This window comes from Anopheles nili, chromosome 3 (assembly GCF_943737925.1).
Source record: "Anopheles nili chromosome 3, idAnoNiliSN_F5_01, whole genome shotgun sequence".
In the NCBI taxonomy this organism is placed as follows: Eukaryota; Metazoa; Arthropoda; class Insecta; order Diptera; family Culicidae; genus Anopheles; species Anopheles nili.
Window position 1 is genome coordinate 59,608,747 of NC_071292.1, and position 16,698 is coordinate 59,625,444.

General features: G+C 51.2%; 2 protein-coding genes across 2 annotated transcripts; both read left to right on the forward strand.

The window, feature by feature from the left end:
* The first annotated feature begins 10,073 nt into the window (after positions 1–10,073).
* Positions 10,074–11,220, forward strand: LOC128724735 (fibrinogen C domain-containing protein 1-like). Its single transcript, XM_053818457.1, has 2 exons — positions 10,074–10,999; positions 11,085–11,220. The coding sequence occupies exons 1-2, from the start codon at positions 10,074–10,076 to the stop codon at positions 11,218–11,220; spliced, it is 1,062 nt and encodes a 353-aa protein (XP_053674432.1).
* A 4,429-nt stretch (positions 11,221–15,649) lies between these two features.
* LOC128724736 (endocuticle structural glycoprotein ABD-4-like) lies at positions 15,650–16,248 on the forward strand. The gene is made up of 2 exons (XM_053818458.1): positions 15,650–15,664; positions 15,760–16,248. Exons 1-2 carry the CDS (start codon positions 15,650–15,652, stop codon positions 16,192–16,194), a joined length of 450 nt encoding a protein of 149 aa, XP_053674433.1. The 3' UTR covers positions 16,195–16,248.
* Positions 16,249–16,698: the final 450 nt, after the last annotated feature.

The following is a 16,698-nucleotide window of genomic DNA, read 5'->3' on the forward strand; positions in this document are numbered from 1 at the left end:
CATTTTCATCTCCCAAGGCATGCGCATGATGTCAACAAGATGGCAAACCATTACACAAATATGTACACTCTTTTATGTGCACTCGGAATGGATTGCTGTGCGGGTGCGAGATGGGGGAGAGAGGTGGATGTGGGTGGGTAGTAAAAAAATAGCTGAACGCCCGGGGGCGACCCAGGTCAGGCAGCATAATTTTCATGACCCACGCAAAATGGCCGGCTCGCTTTCCGAACCCCCGGTTCTGCCGTTCTGCCACCAAGATGCCACAACGCAACGGGGACGGTAATGACGACGATATGGGGTTTTTGGTGGTTTATCAGTGCGGTCTTGTTATCTTCCAGAACCCGACACTCGGATCCCTCCCTCCCTTTAGCAAGCAGATGGAGAAAGGAGCCAAAAATCCGGCCACGTACAAACCCTCGACGTGACGGCAACGTGCACGTTTGGCGCCCATCGGTAGGACATTTGTCATAAAGACGGAGCACATTGTGGGTGTGGGATGGCACACACCCACACACACACACACGTACATCCACACATTCTATTAACCAGCCGGGTGGTGTGCTTGCCTCCCGGGGAGACGCCAACTGGCGCAAGGATAACACTCTCCCCGGACGTTCCCAGCTTCCGGGCCCGTTGTGGCCACGATCGGTTTACGATTTGGCAATTGAAAAGTAATAATTTCACCGTGACCGTGGGAGGGGGTGCGGATTAGAGGGTGGATTCGCGAGTGGGGATTTCCCGCAGGAGCTGGAATCCGGGTCTGGTTTTATTTCTGCTCTTTTTTTTTATTCGAACGCCATTCGAACACGCAGCCGAACTTTATGGGGATCTATTTCAATCTATTTCGATTCAATGCACCAAAGCGCAATGTTTGTGTGCGTGTGTGTTTTTTTTTACGGAAGCGGGTGTAAATAATCAAAACCAGCCTTGATTATTGGTCTGGGTCACAACCATTTGTGGGATTAATTTATTTTATACATTTAAGGTCCTTAATCCCGGTTGTAACGTAACGTTGAAAGTTTATTACAACGCTTTTCAAAGAACTTTAACATATCTCTTTCTCTCACTCTCACTTTCATGCTTTCTCTCTCTCTCTCTCTCTTATTGCCAATATTTGTTCGATATAAGCATGCTCTTCCGGAAACGTTACACCACCCCCAAATAAAAAGCCCATCCAATCCAGCGAGGAGCAAGTTTTTAAAGGTTCTTATTTACTCTCCACTCGAACCGGTCCACTCCTGTTCGAACATTCCTGGCCCTGAGAAGTTAAAGCAACTCGCACTTTGGCAAAACTTTTCCGAAAGTGCAATATTTTTCACCAACCCTGCCGCTGCTCGATTCATTCCCCTTGACCTTCATTCAGGCTAATAAACCGCCTGAAGCAGGATGAAAGAAACCAAACCGAAACCAGCAAAACGGGCCCACCCCAACCCAAATAATTATCGAACGCATCGGTGAACTTTCCCGAGCTCATTTGTCTCGCGGACACTCCTGCGCCTGCTCGAAGGACGAAGCTTTAAACGTGCAAAGGAATGGCGGGAAGGTGGCCGCCGGCAGCAGTAAGCAATTAACGGGCCAACGAGCAACACGGAGAGAGCACCGGAATAGATCACAAACGAGAGCACCGCGGCACGCCGGAAGTTGATTTACAACTTTTTAAACAATTCTCCCTCCAAGCGGGCTTGGAGCGGCGTATTTCACGGCCCTTAAAAAAAACCCACCCACAATGGGGAACGAGGAACGCGATACACTGTCAATATTCGCCGGGGGAAAACAATACCCCCAGACAGACATGGCAGAATTCAAGGATACCCTTTTTGGGTGGAGATCGGAAGCAGAACTTTCGCGACTGGCTGTGACACGAGCGCCAAAATGGCTCTCCTTTTATGCCAGAAAATTGACTTTTAGCGCAGGAAAATCATGGAAATCAACCCAAGGTGGCTGCTTTCTTCAGCCTTTGAATGGTGCTGCTTCTTATTCGCGTTCTTCTTGGAGTGATGCAGTGAAAAGGACACCCCAGGAAAAAAAAACGAGCCTTTGAGGAAAAGAGCACGATTTCCCATTGACCTAATTTCCCGAATCAATCGCACTTTGAGTCGTTGAGTGCGTTGTGGCTCTTCCCCACCAAACAGTTGATTATCGATACACGCCGATAATGAATGTAAACGGTAATGACCGGTCGGTGCAGTGAAGCAGGCAAGATAAAAGGCAATCCTTAAATGGACAGAGAGAGCGAGAGAGAGAGAGCACAACAAAAAAATCAAACGCAAACCGCGCACCATAATATGCCGGTTTTTGTGTGCTGCCGCTCGGAGGAATTGTTTTGCAAATTCCAGCAGCTTTCTCTCTCTCTCTCTCTCTCTCTCTCTCTCTCTTTCATCGATGCCGAAGGCATTCAGCATTCTCGAACAGCAATATCAAGCTCCCTGGCACCGATCTTTCCCCCATGGAAGAGCCAGCAAACACAGATCAAAGCCCACGGAACGGAACACGGGTCAATGGGGTTTTGTCCTTCGGCTATGTGTGGGTGCTTGGGGGGTGTGTTTTTGCCACCCACACCCCCTCGCTATTTTGCGTTACGCTGCGCGTTGTCCATACTTGCGATGTTGGGTTCCCGCTTATTATTTTTTCTCGCGCCAAATGGCGCCAATGCCACCCCTGGCAGTGCGCAGGATATTTGCCGGTTTTGTTTGTTTGTGCTGCTGGCGCTCGGTTTCGGTGGGCGCCATTATGAAAGCCCTTCTTCGCAGCCACGGACATCGAGGCACCCATGTTGAGGAAATGAAACAAAGACGTTACCTGAAACGAAATAGAGAGAGAGAGAGAAAAGGAGCCAACCATTAGAATAATTCGACCGGACATAACGTGGCGGTTAACGGGGCAAGCTAACTAAATTCCCATAAAACATGCAAATCGTTCCACCACACGTTCGGCGTACGGCGACAACTGGCACATTAAATAATGATGATGTAAACCGGGGGGTTTTTTGCGAGTTGGCGACCAAAACGGTGGCCCTGCGCCCAATTAAACGAACTCTAAATGTAACGTGCTTGAATTTTGGGGGAGGGGGCTAATAGAATCCCACTTGGCCAGCCAGCTCATAAACTAAAACTAAAAACTAATGCCGTTCGCGCTCGAGCACCCATCCAAACGGTAGCTACACGCAAAACTTGCGTCCTCGCTCGTGGCACCAGGTTGTAAAACATGAGGAGCTTTGTGTTTGCGTCCTGCCTTCAGGATACCGGTGGCATCGGAAGGGTTCGGCATGCCGAAATATGGCAGAGGAGAAATTAAATTGTAAGTTAGTCAAGGCCCAACCGCCACACCGGAAGCGGACAGGTTTCGTCGAAACCGGGCGTTCGGGTGGGAGTTTTTAGCTTTTATGTTTTCCCCTCCACCCAAGCGGTAATGAGTTTCGCAATGTGGTTTTGCGAGCTCCCGAAAGGCGAAAAGTCTCCCCCATGGGCGAGTCGGTGTTCCTCCCCAGCGTGCATCCGGTGTGAGTGTTTCGAGGCAACTACCACCATAGGGCTTGTAATGGTCGAGGTTTGCTGGGAACTTTATTCGACCCGTTTTTCGCTGGTGTGCTTCACGGGCGCAGTGCATTAATCGTGCCCCAGCCCGAAGCCCACCGTTGACATCGGATGCAACCCGTTGTCGGTCGGGATTTGGGTTCAAAATTTGCAAAGTTAAACAACCTGCGCTCGCTCAATACGCCTTGTGTCGAAAAACGTCCCATCATCGCAAAGGGGTGCGCTTCGGGGTGGAAAATCACCCCCGCTTTCTTTCCTCATTCACCAGTCGTCAAACGGTAGCGGCACAAACTTTATGCACTCTCCGGTTCGGTTGGTGTAGGGAGCGCAAAAATTTCCTCCGTCAAACAAAAAAAAAAAGGCACATCCTGCCGGGAGCCAATTTAAACTACCCTGTCCACGGGATCCGTCCAGTCCCGATCCCGCTGTTGTGCCGTTTAAGCCGCGCGCAACACTACTCAAACACACCATCTAAAACAAAAACTGGTGGCACAGAGGGCGCGCGGGGCTTTGCCAAAATGAAATTAAAGCAAAAACAGCGAGGTGGAAAAAAAGGATAGCATCCCACCCACACCACGTGGAAGCGGTGTGAACCGTTTATGCATCGTTGATCACCCGAACAAATAAAACAGATATTTGGCAAGCATTAAAATCGTGTTGCAAAATTTGTACCAATTCGCACGTACCCGTCACACACACCCACACAAAGTTGACCGTAAAGTTTGAGCCCTCAGAAATGGTGGGTGTGGGGGGGGGGGTGACGGTGTGGGTGTGGGCAACAATTAAAATGATGCAACTGCAGCCCAAACTCAAGCCGAAGGTTGGAGGCGAGCCAGCAGCGTGAAGGATGCTGTGGGTGGATGATAAAAATGCTTTTCATTCGTTGACCTTTCGGCGCTGGGAGTTCGTTGGCGAAGGGAAGAAGGGAAGGCCAGTGGGGGACCAGGACCAGGACGATGCTGGTGGCGAGCTGTTGAAGGCTGAGCAGAATAACACAAACACCGCACACAAAGTGGCATATGCATGATAATAGTTTTTCAGGCAAAATCCTCCCGAACATTTCCTGCACACATACGCACACAAACACACCCATTGGAGCGGGTCTGCCCAGGACAGGCGTGTCCGGGTCGTGGCAAAAACCTGACAACGCTTTTGTCGCGCCAGACGTGCGGCGTCTCGCTTTGGCACAATTCGTTCCGGGTTTTTCCCGTTCTGCGTGCTGCGAGTGAGTGCGAATCTGCGAATCATGTCCCAGAAACAGCCGAAAAGCACTAGTTTTCCCGTGCACTTTTGCATAAGCCCTCTTCTCCACCTGCTCCACCCTCCTCCCCACGGATGGTTTCGACAAAAGCCGGCGCCCGGTGGCTTGGTCTGCATGCAAAACATTTGCCAAATCCTTCCGCCAGCACGCGGTGGCTTCCCTTTTGCTACCCCCGGGTGTGAGATGCATACGGTGGACAGACAGACAGAGCAGAGAAAAGCACGTTGTGTGAGAGAGAGGGGGAGGAAAAAACAGAGAAATAAAATAAAAGGGATTCAGCGGGTGAACCAGCACTCTCCTGGCGAAAAACGGATAATTTATTTCTGTCGGAATATTTTCGCTCTAATTTATGTTAACAAATGAATTACATTCGAATCGCACGGATCGCACGGGCACGGCGTTCCGATCGCAGCAGCCCGCGCCGGGTTTCTCTGTTGCCATTGGCGACGCGAGTGCGAACGCGCGAGTGTCTATGTGTGCTGCTGATGGCGTTCGTTAGCAGGAAGTGAGCGAAATGAACCACAAAAAAAAGGACGAGGAAAACGAGAACCTTTACACACACACACGCGCGCGCGCTAGGGAAACCCGGAACCTGGATGCTGCTGCAAATCCCGAAGGCATATCGAACCGGTTCGCGGTTATCTCGGGCACATTTTCCCGCCACCACCAGCGAGAGGGCTGAGCGAAACCGGAACCGGAGCCCGCGTAATGTCCCAAAGCTATTCCACCGTACGAACCCAAATTGGGGTCCGGTAAAGCAGGCATAAGGCTGAAGAAAATGCCCCCAAACACGTCGGGCTGAATATGCCGGCACGTGAGCTTTTCGGGGTGAAATGGTTCACATAAATGATACCTTCACGGGGGCATACCTCCGGGGCTACGAGGAATGACTTTTATCGATAGCGCTCGGCGGGCAGATTGTGCGCAGCGGATGATAATGTTTGTCGAGCCCCTTCGAACCGGCGAACTTCACCCCACGTTCTCGAGATAGCAAAAGGGGTGAACCTGAAGGGCGATTTATTTTAAACGAATTTTTCGTCCTCCCTCCCCCATGGGGAGGGTACAATTTATCTTGCAATTAGGTTGGGGTTGCATTTTAAAGAGTTATTGGTGGAGCTGTGGAAACCGCTGGCCCGGCCATTTCGCCTATAAAGGGGGTGTATCGAAATAACCACCGTTTCGGTACACGCATATATGAATTCCCTTGCGTGGGTTCTCGTTATGTGATATTAATATTAAGTACATCATCATCTGGTTGGGAGGTTGCAAACATCAACATGAAACCGGGGAGCAACAAAAAAGGTATCCTCGCCGCCCACGCACTCGTTTGATAATTTTCTGCCGCTGCTGGTTGGTTCTTCGAACATTTTCAGGGCTGGTGTCTATTTTCGACAGTGCCGGGATGCTAAAGGTATCACAACAACAACAGCAAAAAAAAAGCAACGAATAATTCACCAGTTCGAAATGGGTCCGTGAACATTTTCCCAGCAATGGGCGTCTCCTCTCTCGCTCTCTCTCTATCGTTTATGCGGCCGTTATGATAATGATTGCCCCGCCACCCACGATCCCCCAGTCCACCCGATCGATGGGAAGCGACCAACCAGCCCACGTGCTCCATCAAAAAGGATGTGCGTGTGTGTTTTTCTTTCGACAAAGCTCGTCTATTTGCTTCTGTTTCTGATTTTCAGAATCTACCGCCCCGAATGGGGTGGGGCTGGAAAAGCGGCGTGGGCAGAAGGGCAACACAAAAAAAACACACACACACGAAACTCGTCACGTTAGAGCATAAATCAAATCAAAATCACCCCCCCCCCCCCCACACCGAAACCTGCTCCGGCAAAGTAAGCTTTTACCCCCTTTCGATAAGGGATGGTTTCGGTTTCGAGTTTCAAAGCTACTCCGGTAGCGCGAACGACAGAAAAAACAAAGCCTACTGTGCTCGAAAAAGGAGGGTGCTTCTGCTCGGACGGGTTAACGAAGGTGAGATCAGCTTCGTGCTTCAGCGAGTACCACCGTATGGTTGCTACGATCAGCTTCAGCTCACACACGGGCTCTCATCTGCAAACGCTCCCGGGGAGTGAAATTCAATTCCGCAATAGCGTTATGAGCAGGAATCGATGCGCCGGGTGGTGGCCGTGATCAATATGGCGGAGAAGCGTAATATCAAATCAAGCTGGTGGCAGCAAGCAAAAGGAGAGAAGGCAACGAAAATGGTCCGCCTTGAAGCGTCTTGAAACGAAGCGCATTTCTTTCAAATACGCACTTGGGAAGCAAACAGTAGGAAGACAAAAAGGAAATCCTTGCTCCTAAACGAGCACAGCCCAGCCGCTTAAAGAGCGGGACGGGATTTCACAAATGGGGTCCCTTTTCGATCTTCGGACCGCATATCCCCACGGACGGCGGCAAATGAGGAAATTCATCAAACCGCTTCATTCGTTCTGGCCAACGGAAAGGATTCCTTCGTGCGTTTGCTTTTTTTTTGTGTGTGTCTTCAGCTTTGCCGCCTTCCATTTTTCCCTGCTCGAACGCTGAACCTGAACACGCAAACCTCGACCATCTGCAACCGGGCCGGCTGTGAAGATAGGCGAACGCAGATGAAACGTTCCGGCACAGACCCCAAGTAGAGGTGGCTCCGAGTGCTGCCGGCTTCAAAACCGGACCCCGTTGCGAAAAGGGACGCAAACTGCATATGAAATGATTTTCTATTATGATAGAGCATACAATAATTCATAATAATGCTAGCCACCCACCCGACCACCCACTCGCTTCCCGGTGGTGCCTTCTTCTTCCTGCACGGACCGTGTGCTTTCACTTCTCGCTTTCTACGCCACGGTAGCCAGGCCCAGAGCTCACAAACGCTGGCAGAAGAAGAAGTTTCCTGCTGGTGGTGGAAAATGAGCGCTGCATAAAAACGTCACCACGTCTCGTCCTGGGTGCCTTTTCCGACCCCCGGAGAAGGGCACAATGATAGGAAAATGAGCATCGACTCGGGCGCCACAGACGGGAGATCATTTTTCCTTGCAACCGTGCGCTATCGTGCCCGCGCGAACACACCATACCGATGTGGAGACGATGTGGAACAAACTCCCGCCAACCGTTGGGGGTTGTGGGAGTCGTTTTTAAACCGAGCCACCGGGACGTTGGATCCTTCTCGCGTCCACCAAAGGACCCAGCTTGGTTGGTAGCCGGCCACTTCAAACACATATGCACGATACATTAAAATGAGGAAATGAATAGAAACAGCTTAGCCAGGGCACGACAGGGACGAAACGAGTGTCGGTGGCCTCTGGCGTGGCAGGCTATCAGCAGGCTATCCACTTCATCGGAAATGAAAAAAAAGCTCTCGCTAGATCGCTCCACGAGCACGGCTTCGGCATCGGCATATCAAACCGTAATCAGCAAACACAGTTGACCAAAAGCGATAAAACCTTTCGACGCACCGTCAAAATCGGGCGGATCGGGCGTGAGTTTTTGGGGTTTTATTTTAAAACCACCACGCGGTGCGTGACACCATATGCTTCCTGTGCTTATTTTTATTTCCTGGTTGTTTTCTTTTTTTTTTGCTGTTTGTCTCCTGTTTCGCTTCACCACCTCCATATGGGAAGCGTTGGAAAGTGTCCTTTTTTTTGGGGTTCCCGCTACCGAGTAGGGAAATCTTTTCGTCCACCCATCGTCATGAGGCAGCCACACAGTGAGCCCGGAACTGAGCTCAACTTCCAGCTTCAAACTCTATCCCGACGGTTCCATCCTTTCCGGTTCATCGAGCCGAAGGGAAGCGAACGCGCAGGCAAGAGACGGTTCCCGCTGCTGTTCCATTGTTGAACTTTCACTGTGGCTGTGTCTTTTCCGATACGCGACGGTCGTGCAAGCGCCCACGATGAGCCACTCGAAAAGGACGATGAGGCCCCGACATATAACCGGGCCGGGTCTTCGTGTAATAAGTAGCAGAATGAAAAGCAATATTTTCAAATCGAGCCCCCAACCATTGAGGAGACGGGTGTTTAGGGGGTTGGGGTTTTTTTTTTGCGCTCGGAGTCGCTCCGTTTCAACGTTTAACATTTGATGGTGAGATGAAAAAGCGGTACGGGACCGATAAACAGCGCCTAATATTAAAGCCACATGCCAGTCAGTGAAATGAGCGGCACGGTCGGAAAGTTTTGTATAAAATTTAATTTGAAAAAAAAAATGTGACCAAACAAACTCCCTTCGCCGGTAGCAAAATTTCCAATCGACGCATGAAACAACTTCTTCCTCGATGGCACGAGCGGCACCGACAGCGACAAGGAATTAAGTGCCATTTGATGAAGTACACCCGGTCCGGGGATGGGGAAAATGAGCTTTCCTTTTTTCTTCTTCCCATCATCCCATCTCATCTCTCTCTTTCTCTCTAACTCTCTCTGTTTCTTTTCCCGTGTTCATCGAACCAATTTTTCAACATCAAACGCGATATAAATCAAATCCCCGTCCCCGTGGCTGGCTGGCCGGTGCGAAGCGGACCCGGATGGGGCGAATAAATGCAAAGCCCAGCCAAGGGAACTTCAATAACTCATAAAGCATGATTGAGCAGGGAGCCTTTTCTTTACGCGCGGGACGCGAAGAAAAAAAAAAGGCCACACGGAAATGATGATGAAAAATGTTCACCGGCACTGGAGGACAAAAACAACGCCACCGTTCTTCGAGGTTGGCTGCTGAAGGTGACAATTTGCTTTTGCCAAAATTTCGCCAATCAATTCCGGCATCAAACGTAGCTAGTAGCTGGGGTATGGTGAAGGCGAGATTGGCGTAGCTACTATTTTTCACAGGTACGGAAATTGAAGCGTTTCGCATAACTCAAAATAGACTACACGCTACGTAGACCGCTGAGTGCGCAATTAATTTCAATCGAATGGCACAAATGGGACACCTTTTCCTATATATTAATATATTTTGTCTTCAACATGAAGCGCCTCGTAAAACCTCTTTAAACCACGAATTTAAAAACGTTTCATTAGGTCAAACTAAGAATTCAGACTAACCTAAAACGCCTTTTAAAGTCTACCGATCACCGATCGCAATCTTGCCGATTGTTTACTCACGTGCCCGATAAGCACGCTTATATCGATCATTCACCATTTAATTGCGCCCGTTTTGTTTGATATAAACCGCCGCTGACGTGACCTCGCAAATATAAGTCCCCCCTTTCAAGCCACAGAGCGCCAGTTTGCACTCCACTCGACGTAATGCATTCCTCACGCGTACGGCTCCTGTTTCCAGCACAGGTTTTGCTGCTTTTCTTGACCATGGGACTGTGCGTTGCTGCAGCCAACGACAGCAGCGAAGACCCGGATCAGAGGCTAAAATCATTAGCAAAACACGAGAGCCTCGAAACGCTCGTCCTGATGATTCACATCGATCGATCCTTCGACAGCCTGTGGGCGAAGGTCGAGGAACATCTCAACACCAAACTAGAAGAAGTTAACGTCAAGCTTTCGAAACGGTTGCGTTCCGAAATCGTGCTACTTCGCGAAGATCTCCTACGCACGTGTCCCGAGCAGGAGCTCTCCAACATGCGCTACGAGCTCTCGCATCAGCTCACGGAAACGTTTAACGACCAGCTGGAGCTGTTTCAACAGCTCCAAGCTCACCTAGCAGCAGGTGAACAAGCGATCACTCACCTCGAACACAGCCTCCAGCAGATCGCACTGGATGCGCGAGTGTACACGATCGCACCAACTAATCACCCCCACACGGATCAACTTTCCCCATGGCGATTGCCTGCGCAGGACACCAGCTTTACGGTGGCGAGCAGTAACGCTCGAAACCGAGCCCTCGGTGGTGGTTGGATCGTGTTCCAGCAACGGTACGATGGATCGGTTAACTTCTACCGGGATTGGGCGGATTATCGGGAAGGATTCGGTGACATTGGCGGTGAGTTTTGGCTCGGGTTTGAGAAGCTTCACCGTATTCTGCAATCGAGACCACGCCACGAGCTGCTGATCGAGCTGGAGGATACTCGCGGTGTGACCGCGTACGCACATTACGATGACTTTGTGCTCGGTGATGAGCATGAGCAGTACGCACTGTTTGGGGTTGGTCGGTACCAAGGGACGGCTGGAGATTCACTCTCCATCCACGAGGGATCCGATTTTGCTACGTACGATCGCCGGCAGAACGAGTGTCCAGAGCATTACCAGGGTGCGTGGTGGTTTTTGCAGTGCTACGACAGGTAAGGTTTGAAGCAAGAAGCCTTGGGGGCTATAGAGACCCTGATGAACCGCTTTTTTTCTGGTATCCTTTCTGACGCTTTTCAGCCACCTGAACGGTGTATACACTCCCGGTTTGCAGCAAACGTACGGTGGCATCATATGGCACACGTTCCGGGGAGATTTCGAGTCACTGCGAGCGACCAGAATGCTCGTACGTCCGCTGGCACCAACCGATCACTAATGGGGCTTAGGGATTTGAGCCAAAATACACACCGAATGCCCGATGGCCTATTTTACTTTGAGTATTTTTTTCTTTATTTTTGACACCCACGAATTAATCATACCATCATCGTCACTCTCCCACAAACGCAATTCGCATTCACCGCATTAATGGCACCGGATGTAGGGCCGGTTTTGCGAAAGTACGAAAACAATCGCCCTTTCTTCAATCGGGGAAGCGGTGGCCAGCTAATCGCTCCGGCGGTGGCGTTCTTTCTCACCGTCTTCGGGAATATATCGAATTTTCCAGCCAATTCGTTTGATTGGGTCCCCATCATCCTCATCATCACCGTCGTCATCACGCACGGTTCGCCATTTTGTGCCATTCTCGGAAAGGAGAGCTCGCTGAAAGCCCCTTCGAAAGGCAGCATTCCGACGCAGACTCGTCCTTTCCAGCCCCACCCACACACTGGCGGGAATCAACCTACTTACGCAGCCGAATGGAACGAAACGGAACGGAGTGGAAACGGATACGCATAATCTTGCGACGGAATTGTCGCGCCTTTTTCTTCGGGGCTGGTGTGTTTTTCTTTTTCTTCATAGGCACCGGGGAGTCGTTTCCTTTGCTGCCGGGTTCGTGAAGGATTGTGCTTCCCTTTTTTTAGGTGAAACGCCCGTGAAGCGTGCCCAGGGTTTTCCCGCATTTTCCCTCCATTCGGGGCCCCATTTTGTGATTCTTCTTTTTCGGTTGCTTTGCTCCCCATTTTCTTCGCCGGGAAAGAAAAGGCGCGAAACCGTATCCAAATGGGGGTCTACGTTCGGTCTTTTTACCCACCGCCAGCGTTTGAGGATCGAGAGCGTAAAGGACCATTTCCTTTCGTACCACTCAGCGTGTGTGTGTTGAAGAATTTCCCCGGCAAACTGTGGGCTAGTCCTCTTGTTCTTCGTTTTTCGTCTTCCATGCACCCTTCACAGCCGCCCCGGTAATAAATAATATCAGGCAAAAATTACCGAAACGTGTTCGGGATGCGTAAGTGAATTGTTTTTGCGAGGCATGTCACGTGGCGCGTTTTTTGTCCGTTTCCTATTTCTTTTTTTTTCATTTTATTTCCCCATTTCGCCACCACCGCCCGAAAAACGAGGCAACCCCCAGCCAACTGGGGGGAGTTTGACTGATGGGGGCCCCTAAGCTTCCAGCTAACGGCCAGCTGATGGGGGATCATCTGTTTCGCATTAAAGCGATACGATCGCATCGGTGCGATTAATGCACAGCGCGCTCTCACCAGGACGGACACGGCGAGCCATTTTCGGGGGGATTATTGGGATTTGTTTGGCAGGCGGGATAAAATAAAATCACACCCATTTACCCGGCAAGCGGCCGGAAATACGTGTGGAAATTGGGCGCAAATACATGCCACATTTATTTGGAAGCACCTTTTGAGCATTATTATCGATCAGTTTTATTTTCAATGGGTTTTTTTGCTGCCGCTTTTTATCAACGCATTTGAAAATTCTCTCCCCCTGTTACGGATGCAAACCTTGACGAAAATGCAAAGAATGACGAATCAAACACACCGCCTTCGACGTGTTTCACGCTGCCAGGTGCTGCATTTGTTGCTCCTACGACATGTTGTGCCGCAAAAACGCCCTCCCATTCGCGGGCACAAACTCACGGTAGAAGTTCAACAAATTACACAATAACACCGGTATTCATCGCCTAAATCAAAGAGTGTTTGCTTCCACACCCAATCATGTTTCTTTTTTTTTCTGTTGTTGTTCCATCGTCTCCAGTCTCTTCCACAAAACCCAACGACCGCTATGCCATTGGATCATCATCGGGCTGCACAATTTGCACTTCGCCCGTTCGCCATTAAGCCGGTTAGGGCCACCGCCACGGCCCACGACAAAGACGGTTTGGCCCTGGCATCCCTGGAAGGGTGGGGGGGGGTTTGCGCCCGCTCGATGATGATTGAGATGGTCCGTGAGAGAATTTGCACCGGCACCGTGCGATGGTTCGAGTCCGAAAAGGGCGATACAAAATCAACTTGTTTTTGCGCTAGCCCCCAACCGCAGCTGGGTGACTAAAGGCTAAAGGATGGTGGACCCGAGGGGGCCGATATTGATTTGCAACATTTCCAGCAAAGCAGGTAGAGATGGGTTCGGAGTAGAAAATATCCCGCGCAGGGAGAAAAATAAATAAACTAGCAAAAAAACCCACCAGTAACAGATGACGTGGGGGAGCTTCGGGCAGCGACTAATAGTGCACTTAATTGAAAGTGAAATATGCAGCACGATGCAGTCTGGCCCACTCGACCAATGACGGTGCCGCTGACGATGATGATGATGATGATGATGCTGCCGCGCGTGGGGGCGGGTTCAGCCATCCCTCCGTTCTCGATAGTTCAATAAATGCTTCGGGCACTTCTGGGCTCGCCCTAGCGCACCGATTCCGCGGGTGGCCGGCGCCATTTACAACCGGATTCTAGCCGTACCGTGGCAAAGAAAGGGAAGCAAAACTCACAAAACGCCCGTCCCTTCGCTGGCTGGCCGCACAATTAATGCGGCAAACGATGGATGAATTTTTGCCTGCTCCACACGACCGCCGTGACGGAAAACGGCGGGCGAAAAAAAACAGAAGTGTTTAGCACCGAGCCGCAGCCGGAGACGAAACCAATTTGTAACGGCCACGGTGGAGTCTATCGCAGTATCTGCGCGCCGCCACGACCTCCGCAGAAGCTCGCATGATTTTGACATTTGCCCGCCGAGAATCCACCTTTTGCCGGACGACCTTTGTGGTATGGTATGAGTGTGTGCACACGCCGGCAGTCATCCGCCGGCGCGTTCGGTATCTCTTCATTACGGGGCTCCATGGGCCTATAAGGGGAACAACATCCCACTTGGGTTCGGGTAGGCTTGAGAACAAAAAAAAAAAGAGTTCCCGCGCGATAGATAGATATGTTTCACTGGAGGCTCGAATGTGACACTTCACGGCCTGCTGCGATTGACATTTCCTCGCACATTTGACAGCTGTGAGAAGACCCGCCGCGAAGAAGACGACAGTGGCCGTTTCTAGAGATGCGTGTGGTTTCGTTTTGCAACAGACGCATTGTTGAACGGTTCAACGAAGAGAGAGAGAGAGAAAACAGCGGGAACAGACGATCCCCAATCTTGACCTTTCTCCCTTTGCCGTTGCCGAGAAAAATAAAGATCTCCCGCGAAGGGTGGGTTTTTTCTGTGATCGCGTCACCCCTTTTTTGCCACCCTCGTTAATTCGCTTTTCAAATCTGTCAATCCGTGAGAGAGCGCAAGGAAGAAGAGGAAGAAGAAGTAGAAGACGAAAAAAACGACCCAAAATATCAAACTGCAACTACTGCATAAGGGCTTGCGGTGTGTGTGCGCGTGCGCCCCAAGGTGAGACTCCGCCGGCTCAGTGACAGATCGGATCGCCATGTTTTGGGGCGCCATCTTCGGTCATCATTTCGTCGGTGATGAGAGATTGGCCTCCCAAAATAAAAGAAGAAGAAGAAAGGAAAAACCACGCACAAGACGAAACACCCGAGGGCTTCACGCAAAGGTCTGGCGTTTGATTAATATCTGAAGGTTGCGAAAGTAATGGTGCGCGAAAAGAAAAAAAACCCCACAACCGCTCGAATTAGGCCCCGGACTCGTTGCGTGGTCGCATCACCTGCGTGTCACCCTCTTCTCTGCGCTAATCGGACCCCCCGCTTCCTTTCGATGGTTTTTCCTGCGCCCTGTGGGGTCATAATCCCGCCGACTGCACACACAATGGGTCGGAAATTTCGGTCGAACACCCTCCCAGGCATGCACCCCACCGGTGGGTGGAAGAGTGTGTGTGTGAGAGAGAGAGAGAAACATCCGAGCTCATGAGCAAATTGCGTGTTTACGCGAGTGACATTTAATCGACTAATTTGCTACGCTGCCGGTCCAAAACCGAAACCGAAGCTGGTGCGCGATCGGATCGGTGTCGGCGAGGTGCAGCAACATTATTGGCATCAGTTCGTCTCTCCCTCCCTTGTCCTTGCCCCTTTCACCCCCCCCCCTCTCCCCCCTTCCATGGTGCTGGCTGGTCGGATGATCGCGGATGATGACTGAAATTCATCATCTGCACCTTCGCCCGCGCTGGGCGCGTTGCTCGCGAACCACAGCATCGGGGAGCCTCCAATGCTGGCGATGGAAAGCCAACCGAGGGCCGGGTCGGTTCACCTGGGCTTCACACGAGAACCGCCGCCGGGTGCCGGATCGAGCGAACGTGCGGAGGATAATTTGGGAAACCGGTGCACCGATACCGAAGCCCGTATAAAAGTCACCGACAAGTGCACGAATCGGCACCAGTCACCGTCAGTGCGTCCTCTCGTTCAGTTCGATCCTGTGATACTTGTTTTTTTGTTCTTTTTTTTTGCTCCGGTTCCCCACACAAGTGACCTGTTAAGATGCTCCGCAAGCTGGTGGGTTTGGATGTGCCCTATTGCGAGGGAAAAGGTGTATTTCGTTCTAAAATCACACTCATTTTTTTTTCTTCTCAAACACCGACAACCTACAGATCACTTTGGCCGCGCTGGTCGTGTGCGGTACCTTGGCGGCCCCTCAAAAGCGCCTTGGAGGTCCAGTGCTCGGTACAGCCGAGTCGCAAGCCGTCATCCTGGCGCAGGAGCAAAACCACGACCCGAGTGGTGCGTACAACTATCGCTACGAAACGAGCAATGGTATCGCGGCCCAGCAAACGAGCTACGATGGTGCGAATGCGGCTGGCGAGTACTCGTACACCGGTCCGGATGGTGTGCTGTACCGTGTGGCGTACAACGCCGATACGTACGGGTTCCAGCCACAAGGAGCTCATCTGCCGGTGGAACCACCGGTACCGGATCATGTGCTGAAGTCGCTCGAGCAGATCCGGGCCAGTCCGCCGCGTGATCCCGAATTCAATCTGGCCGCGCTTGACGCCCAGATCGCTCGGCTACGGGCCACCCTTGGTTAAGGGATGGTCTGATTGGGAGCTGAGAGCTGATCTTCGTGCGCCTGTTACTCATGAGAAAGCGAAAATAAAGCACCATTTGTTTCGAACCTACTACCAGAGCGAGTGGCGGTGAGTTTCATTGCACAACGTTGGATCCAACGAGTTGGATGGATTTAAGATGTTCCCAAACGAATATGCACATTCGACATATTCGTTCATTCGTTCATATTTCATTCGACGGTAATTACCCGCTAATCCAAGGGTTCAAGTACCGCCTCCGTCACGTTTCCCATGGCGGCGTGTTCACCCGGAAGGCAAATCCTCCATCCCGCGTGTGGCCGGCGTGTGATTAGAATCAATATAGCAGTGATTTATGGTTGCCAACGGCAAACCGGGCGTCCTCCGCATGCATAACTGCATCGAACAGCACGACCCGCGTTCTGCTGGCCACATGGGAGCGCCACTTGACGTAACCGCGTGCCGATTTTCAAACCCACGCAGGGCTTCTCTGTAAGCCGCGCCATC

What these genes read in the sequence shown, in the direction of transcription:
- LOC128724735 (XM_053818457.1), top strand. Translation starts at nt 10,074, where the DNA reads ATGGGACTGTGCGTTGCTGCAGCCAACGACAGCAGCGAAGACCCGGAT. An exon ending in TTTTTGCAGTGCTACGACAG is followed by an intron (nt 11,000 to 11,084) that starts GTAAGGTTTGAA and finishes GACGCTTTTCAG; the next exon opens with CCACCTGAACGGTGTATACA.